Source organism: Pipistrellus kuhlii, unplaced genomic scaffold (assembly GCF_014108245.1).
Source record: "Pipistrellus kuhlii isolate mPipKuh1 unplaced genomic scaffold, mPipKuh1.p scaffold_m20_p_43, whole genome shotgun sequence".
Taxonomy (NCBI): domain Eukaryota; kingdom Metazoa; phylum Chordata; class Mammalia; order Chiroptera; family Vespertilionidae; genus Pipistrellus; species Pipistrellus kuhlii.
The window spans coordinates 2191405-2215980 of NW_023425544.1; the positions used below are offsets into that span (position 1 = coordinate 2191405).

A 24576-nucleotide genomic window follows, 5' to 3' on the forward strand; every position below is an offset into this window, starting at 1 on the left:
TTAATTTCCAGTGTTTAACAATTAGTAAAATACATAGCTACATATCCCTGTAAGATTAATAACTTTCCCCCTGAATTACACTGAGGTCAGGGCAATGACACAAAGATACTGACCCCACAGTTCAAGTGTGTGCAGCAAATGTCTTAGTCACGTCTTTCATATAGCTTTACAATTAAAAACTACACAAGTAGCTGGGTGGTTGTGGGAAACAATCAAAAGTGTTGTGCTCATTTAATAAAAGAAAACCCTGATGAAAAATTATGTGCCAAGAAGCGTAGACTATAAAGATTTTTATTGCATTTTTAGGTAACCTGGAAGTTCTTATCCTGAAGGGGAAAAGTTGATTTTCAAAACTACTACCTGAACAGATACTAAAGTGCTTTATTAATTGGCTGGCTTCACAAAGATTTCCTGGAATGACAAAAATTAATTATAGTAGTAAAAGGATACCAACTATTTCACAAAATGGTAAATTCCAACATCATTTATGACCACAGTCATAAGAGACACTGGAACACTTGTCCTTATTAAGTGGACGTTGCATATCAAGGACTGATCACCAACAATCCTTTGGATATTCAAATTACTTACACAAAGCCGAAACATGGTATCACAGACCTTTACAAAAAAGGACAATTTGTTTCTTTCCACACTTTTTAAAACCTGCTTCAGATTACAGTTCACAAATATAAGTCCTGACTTTTCAACCTTTCCAGTTGCATTTTTTTTAAAAAAAAGAACACTTTCTAAAAGTTAAGGTCAAGTGTTACAGCAAGAAAATGATTCCTATTGAAAAGTACATAGATATTACTTCATAATACTCATGATAGATTGTAAACTGGATTGATCACATTTTACTCAAGTGGTATCAAATGAACATATCAGCATTACAAGTATTAAATGTTTTTCTATTACTATAGAGGATATAAACCAAAACATTAATTAATATGGCAGTTATGTTCTTAGGCACAGTTTAGTGATTTTTTTCTTAAATAAATAGTACTGAATTTCAGTTGAAGTTTTAAACTCAATAACCAAAGGGTCAAGAACTCTGACTAGGAAAAAAAAAAAAAAAAAAGAGTAATTTTAAGCTAACAATGTAAGCTGTTTAAAATTTCTAACACTTTTAACCTATCTGGGTTTTATTTAAGATTACTTTATTTAAAAATACAAGGAATCTGAAAAAAGATCAATACAATTATCTTAATGTACAAAATCATAAGCTGTAGCAGTTTTTAACTCAAATTTAAAAACACAACGAGGGCAGCCCTTTAGACCAATTTATTTTATATCCACTTAAAATATCCAACAAAGGACAATGAAGTTTACAGCTGGGACAAGTATACATAACTCGAGGCATTTGCAGTCCATCGTGCCCACTGGATAACAACTTTGCTGCTGAAATTTCTTAAAACTTACCAAACTAAAACAAAAGGCTGAATGATACAAAAGGAGTATTTCAGTGTAGTCTGTTCTGTCAATTGGCTTTTTTAAAAAGGAAACACATCTTGTTTCCCCCAGACCAGTAAATAAGCAAGAGCTACATGCAGCAGTATGAGTATTAAGACATTTCTCAAGTCTTCTCAGATGAGTCCAAGGTGGGGATGGGATGGGGGAGAAAACTGATAGGAAAACATTGTTATAGACACCATAACAAACAATAAATTTAGATAATTTAAAATAAAAAAAGGCAAGAGGCAGCATTTCAGCAGCAAAGTGCTCAATAAAAAGTATATTATAGAGGGTAATACACGAAAGTTGGGGTAAGAAGAGGGCAGAAAATGTGACCGGTCAGCAGGATGGGCGCAGGCCTCAAAGGAAATACGGCGTCGTCGTTCTGGGAGGAATAACACGTTCTGAATCTGGAACTGCCCGGAATAACTTTGGTTCTCTTGTATTTACATCTTTGAAGACCATTATTGAAGCAATATTTCCACAACGATAGCAGTAATTAGGTGCAGACCATACTGTTACCAACTTCTCATCAAACATAAACTTATAGCCTTCGTGCACTAGTTGGTGTGCTCTGCAGATGAGTTTTAAGTTGTTGATATGAACAAACTGCAATTTAGAAAGGATTGGTTAAGTATCCAGCATATTCTTTTTAAAAATACCAGCCTATATACAATAAACATTTAAATAAAGCATAAATCCTGCTACTGAGTATGGTTCTCATGACTATAAAACTAACTCTACAGTTAACCCCAATAATTTAAATGAGTTATAGGCTAAAGAGTCACTTTGGCCTGAGACTATTAAAGAGCTTAGAAATCATCAGTCACATAACTAGAAGTTTCTGGAAGAAAAGCATCCTACAAGTACTATCAGATATGAAACAAAATTGTTATGGTTTAACAATAAACATATTGTTACCATATCTATAATTTACTGAGTGTTTAATATGGTTCTTGCAAAAATTCTGAGATTTACTACTTTTTCAGTGTAATGAAACAGAGATTCAGACAAGATAACTTCAACCTAGCTCTCTGATTCCACATTCGATCACTTCCCAATATAGCATATGTGTGTGTGTGTGTGTGTGTGTGTGTGTGTGTATAAATAGTTGGACCTCAAAAAGTTGCCTATTCACAATATGTACATATAGCAAGTCATTATGTTGTATATCTAAAACTAATACAATGTTAAATATCAATTGTATCTCAACTAAAAACATAAATATGGAAAAAAATATTTTTTAAGTTGCCTTTCTTGACCTTGTTTAATCTTATTACTTAACTGCAATATTTGGAAGAAAAGGAACATTTATTTTATATATGTTACCAAGTAGATGCTGAAGGAGGTGCTTTCATGATTCATCTCATTAATTACTAAGGAGTTATATATTACATGATAAACTAGATGAGGAATTTTATATCCATAATCACCATAGTTTGACCACTAGACTATAAGTTTATCATCTACAGCCACCATAGTTCTTTGTATAGTTCATTAGCAACCAACAGACCACTTTTCCGAAAATGTTGACTTTACCTCATTTGTGACCTTTGCGCCAAAAAGCCAACCTGCTCCTCGGGGACTGATAGCCCAAGTATCCACATCTTCAGGATCTGACCAAACCAGGTCACAAAATGCTCCTTTATGAGGAATTTCCTGATTCCGTTCAATGGTTCGAATTTGATCCAGTGTTTTGATATCAGGAGATAAACCACCATGAACACACAAAATCTGCTCATCTATTAACTAACAAAAAGGATAACAAAGAGTTGAACATATAATAATAAATTCAATTATATCCAAATTCTCCAATGAATCAATAATATCAATATAACTAAGATAGCAATTAGATAAAAATATGCAAAGTGTTATTGGCAAGAAATATGTTGTGGCTTTAGAAAGATTCATATAAACTTACAGCTGCTACTGTGAGCATGTCAAAAACTTTGGTACAGTATCTCCAGGCATTAGCATTTCCATATTTGGTTTGGCACTCATCTACAAAAGAAACAGGAGCGTTCTCAGTAATGAAATTCTGAATGTGCCGATAAAAATAAAGAATATAGCCCTGGCCAGGTAGCTCCGTTGGTCAGAGCATCCTCCCAACATGCCAAGATTAGGGGTTTGATCCCGACAGGACACATACAAGAATTAATCATTCATTGCACGAATAAGTGGAACAACAAATCAATACTTTTCTCTTTCTCCCTTCCTCCTATCTCTAAATTAAATTTTTTTTTAAATAGTCCATCCAGTGTGACTTGGTGGTTGAACATTGACCTACGAACCAGAGCACATGACTGTTGCGGGCTCGATCCCTGGTTGGGGGCATGCAGGAAGCAGATCAATGATTCTCATCACTGATGTTTCTCTCTCTCTCTCTCCCTTTCCCTTCCTCTCTGACATAAATACAAATATATTTTTAAATGATAATAAAATAAAAATGTTAATAAAGAATACATCAAATACTAGGACAACAGGAATTCAGCTTAAACCAGTAAGATAGTCCTGCTTATCTTTATAATGATAGAAAATAATTCAAAATATAAAAATCTGAAACTAAAGGGTTATAAATTTATTTTCAAATCACTCAATATCTACCTTGTGTTCAAGGAAAAATTCATATTAATAAGCTCAACAATTCTTATGTCTACCCTCTTCAAAGAACTTCTTAACCATGTTTATTAAAACTTTCAACCATATAAAAGTTTTATAAAAGCAGTTATTTTGCTTTTAAATAATTTTTAAATTTTTTAAAAATTGATTTTAGAAAGAAAAGAAGGGAGAGGGAGAAAGAGAAACACTGATGTGAGAGAAAGATTGATGGGCTGCCTCCTCACATTCCCAGGCATGTCTCCTGACTAGGAATCAAAACACAGACCTTTTTGTGCACGGACCTATTCTCAACAAACTGAGCCACACGGGCCAAGGCAGCAGCTATTCTGTTTTTAATATATGAGTTCTATTTGATATTGTTTTTCTGAGTTATATTTCTAATCTCTGATGTCCTGAGATTCTCTGGAACAAGCACACATTTTTAATATATATGTAAAAGGATATTTATATATCCTTGGGATATCATATGTATATGATATAAAAGGATATTCATTCAGATATGTGTATATCAGCAACTTAAAAATAACTCCAATATCCAATGTTAAAAGGACTGGTTAAATCAATTACAGGATATCCATATAGTATAATATAAGCTGCCATAAAAAATACTTTAATGAAGTAAAAAGGCAGGTCACAATATTAAATGAAGAAGCAAGTATGATCCCATTTTAGTGTGGTGTGTATGCACACACATATATTATACAACAAACACACATAAATATGTAGAAATAGATATAGAATAAATTCTCAAACTTGAATGAGCAGGACATTCACCTTTACAACTTCAAGGGTCCTGTCCCAAAAGTTCTGCATGGGGGCCCAGCCATCTGCATTTCTAACAAGCACCCCAGATGATTCCAGTAAGGTAAACTAAGAACAGTGCTTTGAGGCACTGATCTAGAAAGATGCACACCAAAAGTTTAAGAATGGTTCTCTCTCCATGGTAAGATTTCCCATTGGTTAGGGGAAGAGAGAAAGTTAAAGAGTGAGAAAGTGGAAAAAGATTATCTGTATTTTCTAAATTTACTATAAAACACATGTATGACTTCTGTGTTTTCTCCCCAAAGAGGAATGTAAAATAATGTTCAGAATCAGAGAAACAGAAGGTCTTACCATAAAATCCATAAACCTGTGTTATCTGTCTACTCTCATGATTTCCTCGCAAAAGTGTAATACGATCAGGCCATTTAGCCTTTAGTGCAAGAAGATAAGTGAAGGTCTCCAAACTATAGTAACCTCTGTCTACAAAATCACCCTGTAAAGCAAAAGATTACAGTTACAAACAATACAATGGCAACAATATATTTTACAAATTATACCAAAGTGCACATAAATCAGAGACACAGCCCAAAATAACAAAAATGAAGTTATACATTGAATTATTTGGAAATTTGAGTTTTAACAAAAATTCCAATGGAAGTAAATAGGCTGTTTTTACTAGTGTTTGTGTTAGTCCACAATTCAGGAGGCCTACAGATACTTGCAGTACAATTCAATGATTTCCCCCTGCAAACTGCCATTTTTCAGTTCTCTATTACCCACAGTAACATGTTTCAAAAAGATGTGTAAATCAAAAACTTTAAATAAATTTCAAAAATATTTTAACTGAATCAGAAGAGCTACCAACTTGAATAAAATATTTTTGTTTTCTTTTGAAAAAGCAAACACCACAATTACCACAGTGTTCCATGTTCAGCTTTGTGTTTAGCAATGGCATGTGATGACATGCTATTTACACTTCCCATTAATGTTTTACTTGGGCCTATAGTAGACCAATAAGAAAACAGCTAAACGAATAATAAGAAAGTACCCAGAAACTTACAGAAGGAAGATACAGAAAAAATAAAACAGTAACATTACATTCTGAAAGAAAAGTAAGCAAATATGCATCTTCATAGCAAATGTGTCTGTGTGCTTATTCCTCAATTCATAGATTAATAACATAAAAATGAATACTCCAAAAAGTTTGGTAAAGTAACAATAAATTAAAGATTTATGCTATAAACCAGTGGTTCTAGGATTATTATTTTTCCCAACCATTACTGAGGGCTCCAACCCATTCTTAGGTATTCAGCAATTTACTAAATCAATTATTCTCAACTAGAGGACCCAGAAAAATATAAAAAGGTACAGAATCACCTTTTTAGATATTTAAATAGTGATTATCACATGGCAATAAAATTATTATGTAATTTACATGTAATAAGACAGATCTTTTCCTTTTTAAATAAGTACTTGATCTTTTTAAATGAGTACTTGATGTGACTGGTTTTTACATACCATAAATATGTAGTTTGTGTCAGGAACTTGACCTCCAGTTCTGAATAGTTCACAAAGGTCATAAAACTATAAAAGAAAGGCAATATTTGTTGATTACAAATTCCTATAAAGGAATAAAATAATAAAACTGAGAGCAAAATGTGTAAAGAAGCAGTTAATTATGAAGACTTCAAATACTAACAATAAAAAGAAAACAGTATAAGCAAAGTTGCCAAGCACACAGCTCCCAAGCCTTAAAAAAGAAAGCATTGAAATAAAGCTCAATTACCTTTAAAGTCATTCATATATCATTAATGCTATAGGCCTTCCTCTTAAGTTTCTTTCATATATCTATCTCCTCACCTATTACTTGAGAATTTGAAATTATTTATCAGTTACATAACTTCCAATAAGCTCACCTAACCATCCCATCACATATTTAACATCTATTTCAATGAGAGAAAGATAAGTAAACAAGTAGGTAAAACTTTATTTCAAAGAATAAACTTACACGCTACAGAACAGGTCAACCTACCTTCCTACAGAATACTGTTGATGTGTACCCTTAGCCCCCACAAATGTAAAATGTCCTCTCAATAATGAGTAAAAAGAAACTGCATATTTCACCTAATTCTACTTGACTAAAAGTTGGTAAAGGACAAACTTCAGTTTACTATAGATAACCCTAATCTAATTCTTAAAGAAACTTCAGTTTTTTTGTAATCAACTATACCTACCACAACTAATAATTTCCAACATATTTATTTTTTAGACTTGAAAATATCACTAATAAATATCAAATTTCTAATGGTTAAAACTGTACAAGAATCTTAGTAACAGTGAACAAAACTGACATTTAAATGTTAACTACTGAAATAAAGCATTTCCCCTCCTTGTAACTGTTTAAGTCTTAAGCAGAGAATTTTAACCTTAAGGAGGCAGCCAATCAATGATTCTCCCTCATTACTGTTGTCTCCCTCCCTCCCTCCCTCCCTCCCTCCCTCCCTCCCTCTCCCATTCCTTTCTGAAATCAGTAACAATATTTTTTTTTGTTTTGTTTTTCCATGAGCTATATTTAGTTTCTAGTTTTGTCACTTTTTCATTTCTACTTTTTAATTAAATCTTCATTGTTCAGATTATTACAATTGTTCCTCCTCCCCTCTCCCCATAGCTTCTTCCACCTGGTTCCCACCCCACCCTCTGCCCTTACCCTCTCTCCCACCCCACCCCCGTCTTTTTCCATAGATGTATGATTTTTGTCCAGTCTCTTCCAGTATCCCCCACAACTCTTTCCCCCAAGGATTGTCAGTTCACTCCCTTTCTATGGCCCTGATTCTATTATCCTAAATAATAAAAGAGTAATATGCAGATTGACCATCACCCCAACACATAAGATCAAGATAGCTGTCCCCATGTGGACAAAGATCCTGTCCCCATGTGGAGACAAGATGGCCACCACAAGGTGGTGAGCAGGAAAAGGCAATTGGGAGGCACCAGGCCTGCAAGGGAGGGCAGTTGTGGGTGATCAGGCAGCAAGGGAAGGCAAGTTGGGAGGCACCAGGCCTACAAGAAAGGAGAGTTGAGAAGGACCAGGTCTGCAAGGGAGGGCAGTTGGAGGCTATCAACCCTGCAGGGGAGATAAGTTAGGGATGACCAGGTCAGCAGAGGAGGGAAGTTGGGGGCAAACAGGCTGGCAGGGGAGCAGTTAGACATCAATCAGGCTGGCATGGGAGTGGTTAGGGGGTGATCAGGCTGGAAGGCAGAAGCGGTTAGGAGCAATCAGGAAGGCAGGTGAGCAGTTGGGAGCCAGCAGTCTTGGATTGTGAGAGGGATGTCTGACTTCTTGTTTTTTGTGTTTTGTGTGTGTGTGTGTGTGTGTGTGTGTGTGTGTGTGTGTGTTTTCAAAGAGGAAGGGATAGAAACATCAATGATGAGAGAAAATCATTGATCAGCTGCCTCCTACATGCCCCCTACTGGGGATCAAGCCTGCAACCTGGGCATGTGCCCTTGACTGGAACTGAACCTGGGACTCTTCAGTCTACAGGTTGACACTCTATCCACTGAGCCAAATGGGTTCACGCTAGGGCTGATGTGGCTTTTTAAACAGGCAGTGCATTGCCCAGTCAGGGTTTAAAACAAGCTCTGTCTGATACTGAAGTCTACCATCTCCAAACTAGATTACACTGCTTCAATGCTTCTCAGCAGTGTAGTTGTCATTCGTATCTGCAGATTTCCAGACTCTTACTGTGAACTCATCCCATTCAACAAGCAGTGTATCGAAATATTTGGGACCAGGGGCGGGTGAACAGAGAATGTTATGTTTCTGTTGACATGTACCATGTATTAGGCCTAAAATGATTGTAGGTCTGAACAAGTGCAGACTTTTTTGTGGGTTTTTTTTTTGGTCATTATTCCTTAAACTATTATTTACATAGCATTTATACTGTATTAGGTATTATAAGTAATCTAGATTTAAAGTATATGTGGGGATGTGCATAAGTTATATGCAAATACTATGCCATTTTTGTATAAGGGACTTGAGCATCACAGGATTTTGATATTTGTGAGAGGTCCTGGAGCCAATCTCCTGAGGACACTGAGGGACAGCTGTATACGCTTGCCAGCATGTTTATTTATATTTATAACCCAATCCTGCAATTCCAGGACTGGCCCATGGGAAAGACAACTATACAAGTCCCAAAGGACATATCTTACATTTAGTTTACTCAATCAACAGAGTGTTAGAAGCTCTACCAGCCCCATGTTTTTTTTTTTGTGGTTTTTTTTTTTAATTTTTAAAAAAATATATTTTATTGATTTTTTACAGAGAGGAAGGGAGAGAGAGAGAGAGCTAGAAACGTTGATGAGAGAAACATTGACCAGCTGCCTCTTGCACACCCCCTACCGGGGATGTGCCCACAACCAATGTACATGCCCTTGACAGGAATCGAACCTGGGACCCTTCAGTCCGCAGACCGACGCTCTACCGCTGAGCCAAACCGGCCTTGGCAAGCCCCATGTTTTTGATTAGCAATTATTTTATTTTTATTTATTTTTTTTAAATATATTTTATTGATTTTTTAGAGAGAGGAAGGGAGAGAGCTAGAGAGCTAGAAATGTTGATGAGAGAGAAACATCGACCAGCTGCCTCTTGCACACCTCCTACTGGAGATGTGCCCACAACCAAGGTACATGCCCTTGACCAGAATCAAACCTGGGACCTTTCAGTCCGCAGGCAGACGCTCTACCACTGAGCCAAACCGGTTTCAGCTGATTAGCAATTGTTTTAAAGGGTCAAGTACAAATGAAACAATGTTCACAGTTTGGTGGTATACTTAACTTAATATGTACTACTGGGCATCCAAATGAATTTCAAGTCTCTGCTCTGTTCCTTAACAGCTGTGAGAGTTTGGGCTAATTCTTCAATCTTTTAGTCTCAGTTTCCTTCTCTACAAAATGACTCAACTGTATAGAACTCTTGAGAAAATTTTACATGGAATATGCTAAAAAGCACATTATTTTTAAAAAATATATATATTATTGATTTTTTACAGAGAGGAAGAGAGACGGATAGAGAGCTAGAAACATCGATGAGAGAGAATCATTGATCAGCAGCCTCTAGCACACCCCCTACTGAGGATGTGCCCGTAACCAAGGTACATGCCCTTGACCGGAATCGAACCTGCGACCCTTCAGTCCACAAGCCGACGCTCTATCCACTGAGCCAAACCAGTTTCGGCTAAAAAGCACTTGATTAACCTCAAAACACAAGATAAATGTTAGCAAATACTGTACATTTCATTTAAGTAATACAGAAGTACAATTTTATGATTTCAATTAATTTTCACAATCTGAAGTTATCTCTAAGTTCTTGATCTTTGATCATGACTGTAATTCACATATTGAAAAGTTCTTGATAACCCCTCAATTTAATTTTTTTAATATATTTTTATTGATTTCAGAGAGGAAGAGATAGAAATATCAATAAGAGAGAATCATTGATCCGCTGCCTCCTGTACACCCCACTCTGAGGATTCAAGCCCGCAACCTGGGCATGTGTCCTGACAAGGAATCAAACTGTGACCTCCTAGTTCATAAATCGACCACTGAGCCATGTTAGCTGGGCAACCCTTTAACTTTTTTTTTTTAATCAATTCATATCAGTACAGTAAGTTTCTTTATTTTTATTTATTATTATTGCTGTTAATCCTCATCCAAGGATATTTTTCCATTGATTTTTAGAGAGTGGAAAGGAGGGGGAGGGACAAAAAGAGAAACACTGATGTGAGAGAGACACATTGACTGGTTGCCTCCTACACACGCCCTAGAGTGGGCCAAGTATGTGCCCTTGACCAGAATTAAACCTGGGACCCTTCTTCAGTCTGTGGGCCAATGCTCTAACCACTGAGCAAAGCCGGCTAAGGCAACTTTAATGTTATAATCAGAGGAAAATGTTGCTTGGTTTATTCCAGCTTTTATGAATGTATTAAGAAACTGCTTAGCCCTAGCCAGTTTGGCTCAGTGGATAGAGCGTCAACCTGAGGACTGAAAGGTTCCGGGTTCGATTCCTGTCAAGGGCACATGCTGCATGAGGCTGACAATCAATGATTCTCTCTATCATTGATATTTCTATCTTTCTCTCCCTCTCCCTTCCTCTCTGAAATCAATAAAAATATATTTTTAAAAGAAACTGCTTATATTAATATCCTTTATGTTATGTAAAATGTAAATGTTTATTATAGTTTTGGAGAGAAGTTAATGGAAATATTCAGAAATTCACTCCAAGCCCTAACCAGTTTGGCTCAGTGGATAGAGCACCGGCCTGTGGACTCAAGGGTCCCAGGTTCGATTCCAGTCAAGGACATGTACCTTGGTTGTGGGCACATTCCCAGTAGGGGGTGTGCAGGAGGCAGCTGATTGATGTTTCTCTCTCATGTTTCTAACTCTCTCTCCCTCTCTTTTCTCTCTGTAAAAAATCAATAATTTTTTAAAACAAAAGAAAATTCACTCTTAAAATCTACTAACAAATCACATGTGACATAATGGAGTATCTATTTAGAAGCTGAGAATATGCAGATGTCAGATTTATTATAATCTCAACCTTTAGAGAACATACTGAAAAGCCAAAATGAACAACTCTCTTAGTCAAAGTAAGTTTTTACTCATTCAGCAGCCAGTCCCTTCTGCTCCTTTAAGTAGTCATATGTAAAACAGGAAATTGTCAGAAGACAGTAAGTCCTGTTAGTATTCATAAATACTATATTGTTCACAGTGTTTATCTGTCTTGTAGCCCAAATTCCATTGTATACATATAGCAAGATATGAGTATTCAGTTCACCTTTCATTTCCCTATTTAAAATAACTTTATAAACACACAGGTTTCCAACTAGACTAAACACTGACATTAAGAATCTAAAGATGACATATGCCCTTCCTGCACTGAAACTCTTAAAAACAAACAAATAAAACCCAGCAGAGGAAAAAATAAATTCTAAGCAGTAGCTTGCTGGGAAATCACACGCCAACAATTTTCTTTCTGAACCTTTGCTATTCTCATTCCCACCAAGGAAATTCGCACCTCCTATTGACCATAATAACTATGAGCAGTCACATTTGTGTTTTATATCTCCCCCTTTCCACAGAATAGTATTGCATTCTATTTACTTCGCAAGCATAATTTCAACAAACTCCATGAATAATTTGACCACTGCTTTTTTCACTTAGTTAACAGTCATACAGACTGAAGTAACCTAGCCAACTACCAGCTGTTGTTTTTTATTTGTTTTTGTTTGTTGTTTGCAGCACAAATGGAAATACACATGTACTATGGACAATACAAAGCTAAAAATCTGCTTATGAAATTTTACCTGTCCGTGTATGTCTCCACACACTGTTACTGGTGTTGATACTGGCTGAACATTTGATTCTTCCAAGAGGAGGTCACAGACATAGTCACATAGCCGCTAGAAGGAGAAAAGATAAAATGCAAGCTTTTACTACAATATTAAAACTAAGGATCACATGACAAAAAGACAAGTATTAATACTTAAATTGTTTGATAGCAAAGGAAACTGTCTTTGATGATTCTGGGGATGCTTACAGTAGTTAGCTCCCAAAGTTTACAACTCTTACTCACTTCCAAAGAACAAATATGCCATGTTTGGCCTGTGTTGTTTTCAATAGTCTTTCTTTTCCACCTTCTTTCTCATCTTGCCAGAATAAAGAGCACTGCTCTTTTCAGGTTCGCTTCACAGAGTAGCAATTAATATTTAAAACAATTTTTTCTGCTACTGTATAATTTCAAAAATAAAACAATACAGTGATGTTTTAAAGTACCTATTTCAAGATCTTACCCACCTTTTTAAAAATTATTTTTTTATTGATTTCAGAGAGGAAGGGAGACGGACAACGAGATAGAAACATCAATGATGAGGGAGAGAATCACTGATTGGCTCCCTCCTGCATGCCCCTTACTGTGGATCAAGCTCACAACCTGCCAATGAGCCAAAGCAGGTAGGGTATAAATATTTGGAATATTTCTTAGGTATAAATATTTGGAATATTTTTTCAGGTACTCTAACCAAACCTCCTCAAAGAGAATCTCACCAGAAGTAACTGTAGAGCCCTAGCTGGTTTAGCTCAGTGGATAGATCATCGGCCTGAGGACTAAGGAGTCCCAGGTTCAATTCCGGTCAAGGGCACATGTCCGGGTTGTGGGCTCGATCTCCAGAGTGGGGCATGCAGGAGGCAGCCGATCCATGATTCTCTTTCATAGATGTTTCCATTTCTCTCTCCCTCTCCCTTCCTCTATGAAATCAATAAAAATCTATTTTTTTAAAGTATTTGTAGAAGTGCTTTGCTGTCATTTGTACAAGAGTGGACAGAGTTTTGTCTGTTGCCATGAGACCTGCATGTTGTCAGGCACTTGTCCTATCCACACTCCCTTTCAAATTTGACATCATTTAAAAAGAGTCCTAATGTCCATCAATGGAGGTGAGAGCCCATACCATGAATACAATTTAAATGTCTCCCCCCAGCACATCCTCTGACACAAGCTGCCAAAGAAGCTCACCTTCCACTCTTCTTTCCAGAATGCATCTCTGGGAAAGAAAAGTTCTGTTTCCTGCAATGTTGATCTTTCTATTTGCTTACTCTCAGGTACTGTTGTAAATTTGAGGGTCCCACTGTTTATACACCTTTAAAGATCAATTTTTAAAATGTTACCCAAGAAAATCTATTATAAATTCCACCCTGAATTAAGTCAGATTGTCCTCTAAAGAGGCCTGTCCTCACCCTGCATTATACTGCCCTCCTTTCCCAAAATGCACTTTACAGTCATGACATCAACCTGTAGTGTGGGACACTGTAGAAACAGTCCTCTACAGAGCCTGTCACTGTGCAGACTATAAATGAGGCACACAGGATGCTGTGATTAAACAGTTGCCTTCAAGGAGGACCCACGGAAGGAATATCTCTATCAAGGATAAATGTGATTTCCTAAGAAGTTTGTTTTTATCATCTTATAGACTCTGAATTTCTTAATTGATCAGTTCCTACCTTTCGTTCACTCCCAGAAAACTCAGGGCCTAATCTCAAAGAAGTAACCTGATCATCACAGCTTTTATTTTACATATATTCTTATTTCTCGCTTCATCTTGATTTCCTCTCTTTATTTTTTCTTTGTCTCATTTTTCTTACTTATTCTGAATATTTATTTCGCTATACTGAATGCAATTTTGTTAACCACTCTGTATCCTATGGAAACAAAGTGAATCATCATTTAATTAATACTTTTAAACTAATCACAGCTGAAAAGCAAGAACCTAAACCAAGATTACTCTACCCAGCAAAGTTATCAATCAGAATTGAAGGTCAGATAAAGAGCTTCACAGATAAGAAAAAGCTAAAGAAGTTCATCACCACCAAACCAGTATTATATGAAATGCTGAAAGGTATTCTTTAAGAAGAAGAAAAAAGTAAAGATAAAAATTATGAACAACAAATACATATCTATCAACAAGTGAAATTAAAAATCTGAGGAACAGAATAAATCAAGTGAATTAAAAATCTGAGGAACAGAATAAATTGGTGAATATAATAGAATCAGGGACATAGAAAGGGAGTGGACTGATAATTCTCAGGAGGTAAAGGGTGTGGGGTGCAGAAAGAGACTGGAACAAAAAATCGTACACCTATAGATAAGGACAGTGGGAATCGGGTGGAGGGGAGCTATGGGGGGGGGGAAAAGGAGAAACAATTGTAATAATCTGAACAATAAAGATTTATTAAATTTAAAAAAACACAACACTAATCACAGCACAAATTCATGATGGAATCTCATGGTTACCATATCTGAATGTGCCAGAATTTTCACCAAAATATGACTGCCTCTCCTAGCCCATGAGGCCTCCAGAACTGAAGGAGACTGGCCCATACTCCAGTACTGATCTGAAAGTAACAGCAGACTGTAAAGAACATCACTGTGAAACCTGCCAATCGCAAAGGCCTGAGAAAGTAAATTACTCAGGCAGCGTCTGTAACCTGAAGGCAGGAACACTAACTTGAGTAAAGTAAAAGCTGCCTCCTATAACTGCCACATCTACAGTCCCAACTGAGGATTTAGAGTCTCTAAGCCAAATCCCTACCTCTCATCTCTCCAGTTCAGCAGTAGCTTACAAATTCCTATCAAGCAAACACAAAAATAGGAAGTCTGAAATCTCAGTACAAATGTTACATATGTCAGCCAACTATACCAGTACATACAGTGGCCCCCTAGAATCCAACCTTGCCACGGGAGAAGCTCCTCCAAAGACCTTCACATCTTTGTCTTGCTGCTTGGTTTGTAGGAAGTGTGGTTATACTTAACTGCTCCAAAACAGGCACTAGGGCAAGATTCTTAATCTTATCCCAAATTTAAACTACACCCACCTCTCCACATGGTGCCCAATTAATTCCTAATCCTTAAACAAGTAGGGGTTCATAGCCCCCATTCTTAGGAGACCCTATTCCCCTTGTCTACCTTTTCCTCAAGATACTTGTTCGTGGTTCCATTCTATTTTCTGCTCCCGTCTCCCTGTTACCTGTAGTCCCTCAGATACACTGGGCTTAAATTCTCCACCATAGCATTACTACTGATAATTCTTTATTGTGGAGGGCTTCTGTGAATTACAGGCTGTTTAGCAACATCTCTGGCTTCTACACCCACTAGATACCCACATTTATATCCCCACACCCCACAAGCTGTGACAAATAAAAATGTCTCCAGACTTTGCCAAACACCCTCATGAGTGCAAACCATCCCCAGTTGAGAACTACTGGCAATAGACCTTCTCCTGAGTTTAATACTATAATACTACAACAGTGCCTGGAGCACATATGGCAATCAATAAATACTTGAGAACTAGCCAACCTGTGTATCTAAGTCTTCTGAACATCTCTACCTCAATGTCTTGACTTAGCAGCATCTCAAATCCAGTATGTTCAAACCAAACTCCCTTGCATTCCTTAATCTACTAGTTATAGTATTAACTAAGTTATCCATGCCAGAAACTAAAAGATTACGCTGAACTCTTTCCCTCATCACCTAGACTTATTCTATTATATCAACAGATCCTATTATACTTCAAGTTCTCCTGTCACTTTGTCTATGAGATTCCTATCCCATTCCACAAAGTTCACAATGTTGCCATATTTCTAAAACTTACTGTCACTTCCTTTAAAATCTCTCAAGGGTACTCCTCTGTTTAAGGCAGTGTTTTCAATAATCCATTCAAGTACCATCATCAAGATTTTGTCATACTTCTACTACACACAACAGTGTATTCCTATAATAGTTTTCTTTGAGTCTACTTTTTTTTTAGTTAGCCATATTTTAAACAATATAAAAAAGTCACAGAATGTTTTCCCCTAAAATATAAAAACATTTCAAAGTGTTTTCCTACGTACCACTTAAAATATGAAAATCCAAATTTAACAGCCTAGTTTGCCATGATTTTGACTTCTGCATGTCCTCCCAGCACCACTTCCAGGCATATCAACTGCCTCAGATTCCCCGAATCAAATATGTTCTTTCTTTCAGATTAAGCTATGCCATGCCACATGGTATTTATCCTGCTTGCATGTTCTTTCCTTCCTATTTTGTTTACCTGAACAAACTGTTCATCCCTCTCATTTCTCCTCGATGGTGTCAGAATTAGATGCTGCTTCTGTTTCCTAATATCTTAGACAGTCCTCTACTTTAGCACCTGTCACACCATGCGATGATTATGTGTTTACCTTTCATATCTCCCTTACTACACTGAGAGCCCCTCAAAGGCAGAGACAAATATGGGATTCTATCTCTAGCACCCACATGGAACAGTACTTGACAGGAAGTATTTAAAGAAATGTTTGTTGTTAAACAGTATACAGTTTGACTCAACAAGCATTAACTGATTATCACATACAAGGCAATGTTCTAATACTGTAGAGCAGTGTTTCCCAAAGTGTGGTACGTGTACCCCCAGGGGGACGGGAAGAGTTTGGTGGGGGTACGCGTTGCACCGGAGTTTGGTGGGGATATGCACTGCACCGTGCTTAGCTGCGCCTAATTCTACATTCTCATGAGTACTAGGGGTACTCAGCGTTACGAAAATTATAGAAGGGGTGCACATATGTCAAAAGTTTGGGAAACACTGCTGTAGAGAATATAATAAACAAGATATGGCCCTGGCCCTCAATAAGCTTGTATTCTAATGCTGAGATGGACATATTTGCTATCAGAAAAGTCAGAATACTGTAAGTGGTAAAATCGAGTAAAAGTGCTATAGGGTAAAGGTTAACATAGAAAAGAAAGAATGGAGATTTTTTAAAATATGTTTTTATTGATTTTTAGAGAGAAAGGAATGGAGAGGGATAGAGATAGAAAACCTGATGACAGAGAAATATTGTATCATCTATCGGCTGCCCCATACTTGGAATTGAGCCTGCAACGTGGACATGTGCCCTGACCCAGAACTAAACAAGTGATTTCTTGGTTCCTGGGTCGAAGTTCAACCACTGAGCCTTGCTGGCCAGGCAAGAATGGGAATTTTTATTAGCAATTAAATTCAGGCATGTCCTCTGCTGAGTAACTCAGGTAAAAATCACTTAAACCTCATCAATTCCTAGCTTTGGTACCTACTCTGCCTATTACAAGGACTGTGTAAATGACAGAATGGACATGAAGGTATTCAGAAGACTGTAAGTAGCTATGTAAATTCTAATCACTACTAATAATTCTGACTGTGGAATCCAGGAACCCTGTATGGAGAAAGTGGCATCTGAGCCAAAGCTCAAAAGAGGCATGGAGGGTATTGCATAGAGGAAGCATAAGTGGTAGTTATGGACATGAACCCTGGGCCCAGACTTGCCTAGGATTGAATCCCCACTCATCCATTTACTTACTAGCTGCATGACTTTGGAAAGTTAATCTGTCTGTGCTTCAGTTACCTGTTTGTAAATATTAGTACTCAACCCACAGAGTATTAAATAATTTAATATATGTGTTATGTATCATACATATTAAATAGGTGACAAAAACAGACTGAAAAGAAGCAAAGAGCCGAAACCAGTTTGGCTCAGTGGTAGAGCGTCAGTCTGCGGACTGAAAGGTCCCAGGTTAGATTTCGGTCAAGGGCATGTACCTTGGTTGCGGGCACATCCCCGGTAGGGGGTGTGCAGGAGGCAACTGGTTGATATTTCTCTCTCATTGACATTTCTAGCTCTCTATCTCTCTCCCTTTCTCTCTGTGAAAAATCAATAAAATATATTAAAAAAAAAAAAAAAAAAAGTCCAGATCGGGACTTAAAAAAAAAAAAAAAAAAAAAGCAGCAGCAGCACAGTGGAAAGGAAGTACAGAGCATGTTGTCAGAAGACAGCAGTCCAATGTGCTTAGAATGGAAGATTTTTTTTAAAAGGTGATGAAGTGGAAAACACATCTAAAAAAGCATGACAAGGGGGTGTGCAAGAGGCAGATGATCAGTGGTTCTCTCTCATTGATGTTTCTAACTCTCTATCCCTCTCTCTTCCTCTCTGTAAAAAAATCAATAAAATATATTTTTAAAATAAAAATAAAAAAATAATAAAAAAGCAAGCTATTTGTCATCCTAAAAAGGCTATTAACTGTATCAGAAAGAGCGCTGCACAAGGAGGCTTTTCAACCTAATTCATGGCTTAGTCGGGCATCCTCAGACAAATCATAAACACTACAAAGCTGAGTACCCCCTCAGTAGAAAAAGAAGGGTATAGAATTAGATGAACTCTGATTCTCTCTCAGGTCTGCAATTCTAGGAAATGGGCTGGGGAGTTATTAGAGGTGTGCCCTGCCCATTAGATACCTGCAGCCACATGTAGCTATTGAGTAACTATAATAAGGCTGGTCTTAACTGTAATATGTCATAAATGTAAAATATACACCATATTTAGTACAAAAAAGGGAAATATTACATTAGTAATTTTATATTAATTACATGTTGAAATTAGGTTAAATAGTACTAAAATTTATTTCACCTGTTTCTTTTTCACTTTTTAAAAAATGTATTTTGCACCCTAGATGGTTTGGCTCAGTGGATAGAGCGTCAGCCTGCAATTCAATTCCAGTCAAGAGTACATGCATGGGTTGTGGGATGATCCCCAATAGGGGGAATGCAAGAGGCAGTCGATCAATGATTCTCTCTCATCATTGATGTTGTTATCTCTCCCTCTCCCTTCCTCTCTTCAGTCATTAAAAATATTTTAAAAATAAGAAAATGTATTTTGCGGCTCATATTTCTAAGCTTTTTTTTTTTTTAATTTCTACTGGACAGCACTGTTACAGACTATTTTCAGAATACACAAGAGACTGTGATTCTGTAGCCAAAATGACAAACAAAATGTAAGGCATTATAAAAAAGTCTTAAAAACACTCTTCTGGTCCCTTATAAAGTCATGGTGTGTACCAAAGTCCTGTTCTATGTCCAGTTTTCCTTATATTACCTGAAGAAAGATGTAATGCAAAACCAAACAACTCAAGTAAATAGAATGATCAATAAGACAGGCAATAAGGTTAGAGACAAGTATGTATGGAAAGATAAAGACTACAATATATGATGACAATCTCTAAAATCTGACAAAGGCTGAATGAGAATTTATGAAATGCTGTTCAACAAATATCAGAAAAAAAGCAAGGGAGAATTCTTTGAAGCTTTATGGAGGCATTTCAGACAGAGGTACAACTTTGCAGAGCAAGTAGCCTTATACAAAAAACTCAGGGATGGCACAGGTTAAAAAAAAAAAAGTGAATTCTACAAAGATTATACTATAATATTAACCCATAAAAGTGGTTACTGTGGAATTACACAATTCTTTGTATTGCATCTCTGAGAGAGACACTAGTATTCTCCCAACCCTTACCATGGTAACTGTCTTAAGTTCCTCAGTAAGAAAATTGAATATCAACTCAACATGCAATTTCTTCGTTTACATGTCCCTTCTAAGAACCATCTAAGACAGTGGTAGGCAAGCTCATTAATCAACAGAGCCAAATATCAACAATACGATTGAAATTTCTTTTGAGAGCCTAATTTTTTAAACTTAAACTTCTTCTAACGACACTTCTTCAAACAGACTGGCCCAGGCCATGGTATTTTGTGGAAGAGCCACATTCAAGGGGCCAAAGAGTCGTATGTGGCTCGCAAGCTGCAGTTTGATGACCACAAAAAGAGATCTGACAGTCTTCAAGTTATAAAACCCACACCCACCTAAGTACTTAAGTTTAAATATTCAATAAACCTGATTTTTATTATTCAGTCTTCCACAACCAGATATGGAATCTGTATCGTCTACGAGCAGCTCTGAAATCTTTATTGTAGATGAGAATCACATGACCTCTTTTAAAAGAAAGGTTATACTTTGTCTACTCTTATATTTTATCCTTATTCCTTCAAAACAGTTATATTAACTTGATTCAGTACTAGTGATTGGACCACTTCCAATTTAGGTATAGAGAAATCATGATTAGATTTAGAATATCCTATGCATTTGTTTTATTTAGTACCTCCAACTTCTAGTCAGTCTAAAACACAGTGAGTTTCTGTCTTTTCTACCAGAACAAATCTTTTCCATATGATCATTAAGTGGCCCCAATGATTACTTTGCTTCCTCACAGAATCTTTTACTTTGGCTTTAAAGTCTCTGAAAAGGTGCTCCTGGAATACTTTCTTGGCCTGCCTAATTTTAGTTTGAACTTCATGCCAAGAAGTAAAATCAAATTTAAATTATTTTAAATATACCAAAGAGGAGCAAATTAATTTGACAAAAACATTTCCAAGATCAAAAAAAAAAAGCCTTTGCTTAAAAGAAAAATTCATAATTTTCCCCAGTAGTTGCCCAGAAGATTTTTTAATTTCTTAAGAAACATACATGCCAAATACAGTCCATTTTGTGTTGCAAGGGGAAATGAAATGATTTAATAATATTTCCTTGAGCCGAAACCGGTTTGGCTCAGTGGATAGAGCATCGGCCTGGGGACTGAAAGGTCCCAGGTTCGATTCCGGTCAAGGACATGTACCTTGGTTGCGGGCACATCCCCGGTAGGGGGTGTGCAAGAGGCAGCTGGTCGGTATTTCTCATCGACGTTTCTAGCTCTCTATCCCTCTCTCCTCCTCTCTGTAAAAAATCAATAAAATATATATATATTTTTTTAAATATTTCCTTGAGGTAGGAGGGAAATCTGTTTATCAAACTAAGAGGTCTAAAGAAAATCCAACTAGTTATCATCCAAATCATTTTAATATCCAATTCAAATTAGTATCAACATTTTTTATTAAATATATATATTTTATTGATTTTTTTTACAGAGAGGAGGAGAGAGGGATAGAGAGCTAGAAACGTCAATGAGAAACACCGACCAGCTGCCTCTTGCACACCCCCTACCGGGGATGTGCCCGCAACCAATGTACATGCCCTTGACCAGAATCAAACCTGGGACCTTTCAGTCCACAGACCGACGCTCTACCACTGAGCCAAACTGGTTTCGGCTCAACATATATTTTTATAATAAGCAACATTTTACTAATATAAACACAAAGCTTAAAACAGCTTTATATGCTAAAGAACAGAAAATTTCACCTCAACTCTCTGACATGCAAAACCCCACTTCTCTCATGGGATAAACAATGCTACCAAAAGATGTCTGGTTATTTTCCATGATCTGGGTCCCAATGTTGCTTGTATCTTTGTTTCCTTAAGAAGCCACCGGGCAAGAAACTAGAAACACCAATCAAAAAGGATATAAGCACCCCTATGTTCATAGCAGCACAACTCACCATAGCTAAGATTTGGAAACAGCCTAAATGCCCATCAGCAGATGAGTGGATTAGAAAACTGTGGTACATCTACACAATGGAATACTACGCTGCGGTAAAAAAGAAGGAACTCCTACCATTTGCAACAGCATGGATGGGCCTGGAGAGTATTATGTTAAGTGAAATAAGCCAGGCAATGAAAGAAAAATACCACATGATCTCACTCTTTATTTATGGAAAATAAAGAACATTATAACCTGTTGAACCAAAAGATAGATATAGAGTCAGTAAAGCACAGGACAGACTGTCAAATTACAGCGGGAAGGCAGGGGAGTGTTGGGGAGAGGAGGAAAGAGAACCAAAGGACTTGTATGCATGCATATAAGCACACCAATGGATGTAAGACTCTGGGGGGTGGGATGAGGGGTAGGGAGGCTGGGGGAAAGTCAATGGGAAAAAATGGAGATGTATGTACTACTACATGTAATACTTTAAACAATTAAAAAAAAATTTTTTAAAGAAGCCACAAAGGACCCAGATGAGCATGAGAGCTCCATTTCTACTAATATTGGCTTTGTCCTCATTTAAAATTATCCTATTAAAGGGAAAATACACACAAGAATGACTCCCTTATAATACAGTGCACATCATTTACCTATAAATACAAATAAGTTACATTCACAACAGCACCTTTGGCTTTCAACATCTTGCATTTTTGCTGTCGTTAAATATCAACCTGTACCAAAAGAGACCGCAAAACAAAAAACAACACACACACACACACACACACACACACAGCAACATCTTCCTTAAGAGAAAAAAAATTCACAAAGATAAATTGCTTTAAAAAACAACTTAAAGAATTAAAACAATTTCAAAAACTATTGGCGGTTTACCCACTTACCCACAGCAAACAAATCAATGCTAATTGAGCAAATAAAAGAGAGTAGCACTAACTAGGCACCTAAGCCCTAGTTTCCACAAACGCACAAAAACAGAAAGACTTGTCAAAAGACCTCCATTCGTTCCTTTACACACACACACACACACACACACACACACACACACACACTGTTCCTTGGACTCTGCGGCAACAAAAAACTCACCTCTTTTAGGAAACCAAGAAAATGCAAACCTGAGTTAAGAAGGGATCAAGGGGGAACAACTTAAAAAAACAGGAAAGCATTTGTAATTTACTGCGGGACTCCCAAATGGTCCACCTCAATGAGCTTAACTGAGCTCACGGCGCCCAGGAAGACGGGGTTCCAGGGCCGGGGCAGGAGAAAGCCAGCCCCGGGGAAGAACAATTGGAGCGGCGGCAGGGCCGGAGGGAGGGACGCCCCGCCGTTCTCTCCCACCTCGGCCCCCGCGGCGCGCTCCCGAGGCCCGGGCATCTGTCACCCGCCGGCCCCCGCGCTCCTGTCACCGCCTCGGGAGGGATGACCCCAGCCCGAGGGCAGGGTTCGGACTCCGGGACACCGGGGATGGGTCAGCCGAGGGCAGTCCTCTTTGCACAGCTGTCAGGGTTCGGAGCCCCTGCGGCGGCCCGAAGGCGCGGAGCGGTGACCCTGGGGCAGAGGCCGCGACATCCCTCAGGATCCCCGCTACGGAACCGGGACGGCACTCCGGGGAGGGCTCCGGCTCCTCCGTCCACCCCCGCCCTCAGCGAGACGCCAAAAGGGACCGGGTCTCTCGGCGCCGCGTCAGGCCCCCCGCCGAGACGGGGCGAGAGGCCGGCGGGGGTCCCGCGTCGAGAAGGGCGGGCCGGCGGGCGCCCCGCTGCCGGAAGGGGCGAGCCCGACCAGCGGCGCTCCCGCCCCGACCGAGCCTACCTTCAAGTCGTTCTCCGGAAGGTACTTGCACAGCCGCGCTATCTCCACATACTTGTCCAAGTCGAGGGGCGCCATTTTAGGAAGAACTAGCCCCGACGACGGCAGCGGCGGCGGTGGCGGCGGCGGTAGCGGCGGCGGCTGAAGTAGCGGCCGCAGCGGCAGAGGCCGAAGCCGGAACTCTCCCTGCGTCACGTCCGGCCCGTGAGAGACGACGGCGCGGCGACGTAGAGCTTGACCTAGGTCTCCCCGCCGCCTGGACACGCCCCACACCTTCTCCCCCCCCCCGGAACTCCGGCGGCGGGCCCTGAGGGGTTCCTCCGGGACAATGAAACCTGCCGGGACCCGTAGTTGGCTGCCGCGGGGCAGGCTGGGATTTGTAGTCTTGATGCTAGATACTCCAGTTTTCTTTCTCCAGACTTGCACTTCTGAGGGGACCCAGCGAGGCTTTTCCGAGCAAAACAACGAAGGAGGTAACCCTAGCTATTCCCCGGTTTCTCACTTTGACCCATTTAAGCATTCCCTCACCCGAACATTGCGCTAAAAGGTTGCGGTTCCATTGTGGTCAGGACACAGACCTGGGTTGCCGGTTTGAACCCTGAACCCGGAGGGGCGTGCCCGGGAGGCGACCCATTGATGTTTCTCTCACATGGATGTTTCTCTATGTCTCTCTCTCCCTTCCTCTCCTTCTAGAAACAATATAAAGCATGTCCTCCGGTGAGGATTTTTTAAAAATGCTCCAACCAGCTCAAGCATCAGATAGCCAGAGTTCAAGTCTAGTACTCATTATGTTATTTTGGCAAAGTTATTTACCCTTTCTGTTCACAGTTTACTCAGTTACAATATGGAAATTGTAATAACAGTGTCTATTTTATATGGAGATGACAAGAATACTTCTTACCTTATAAGCTTGTATTGGAATTTAATAGTTACTATGGGAAAGGTTTAAAACAATGTTATGTACAGAGTGGGTGCAATGTGTTAGTTCTGAGTATTGGGTGGACAAGAAAGGTTTTTCTGAAGAGGTAACATTTAAGACTTTAGTGGGGGGAAATGTATAGGAAGAATATGCTCAGTTTCTTGTTGAAACAACTTCCAATTGAGCAAAAGATACT

The 24576-nt window shown here is 38.4% G+C and overlaps 1 protein-coding gene across 3 annotated transcripts; it reads right to left on the bottom strand.

Annotated features, from left to right (window-relative positions):
• Positions 1–732: 732 nt before the first annotated feature.
• Positions 733–23769, bottom strand: PPP6C (protein phosphatase 6 catalytic subunit). 3 transcript variants are annotated; one of them, XM_036411997.2, is made up of 7 exons: positions 23465–23761; positions 12198–12293; positions 6352–6417; positions 5185–5326; positions 3374–3453; positions 2992–3201; positions 733–2061 (listed from the first exon to the last, which is right to left on the bottom strand). In XM_036411997.2, exons 1-7 carry the CDS (start codon positions 23537–23539, stop codon positions 1813–1815), a joined length of 918 nt encoding a protein of 305 aa, XP_036267890.1. In that variant the 5' UTR covers positions 23540–23761; the 3' UTR covers positions 733–1812. The 3 variants fall into 3 exon arrangements, with proteins under 3 accessions (XP_036267890.1, XP_036267893.1, XP_036267891.1); XM_036412000.2 differs by lacking the exon at positions 12198–12293 and having other exon boundaries at positions 23465–23769; XM_036411998.2 differs by lacking the exon at positions 6352–6417 and having other exon boundaries at positions 23465–23768.
• Positions 23770–24576: the final 807 nt, after the last annotated feature.

What these genes read in the sequence shown, in the direction of transcription:
- PPP6C (XM_036411997.2), bottom strand. Translation starts at nt 23,539, where the DNA reads ATGGCGCCCCTCGACTTGGACAAGTATGTGGAGATAGCGCGGCTGTGC. An exon ending in TTCCGGAGAACGACTTGAAG is followed by an intron (nt 12,294 to 23,464) that starts GTAGGCTCGGTC and finishes TTCTCCTTCTAG; the next exon opens with CGGCTATGTGACTATGTCTG. An exon ending in ACACAAACTACATATTTATG is followed by an intron (nt 5,327 to 6,351) that starts GTATGTAAAAAC and finishes TTTGCTTTACAG; the next exon opens with GGTGATTTTGTAGACAGAGG.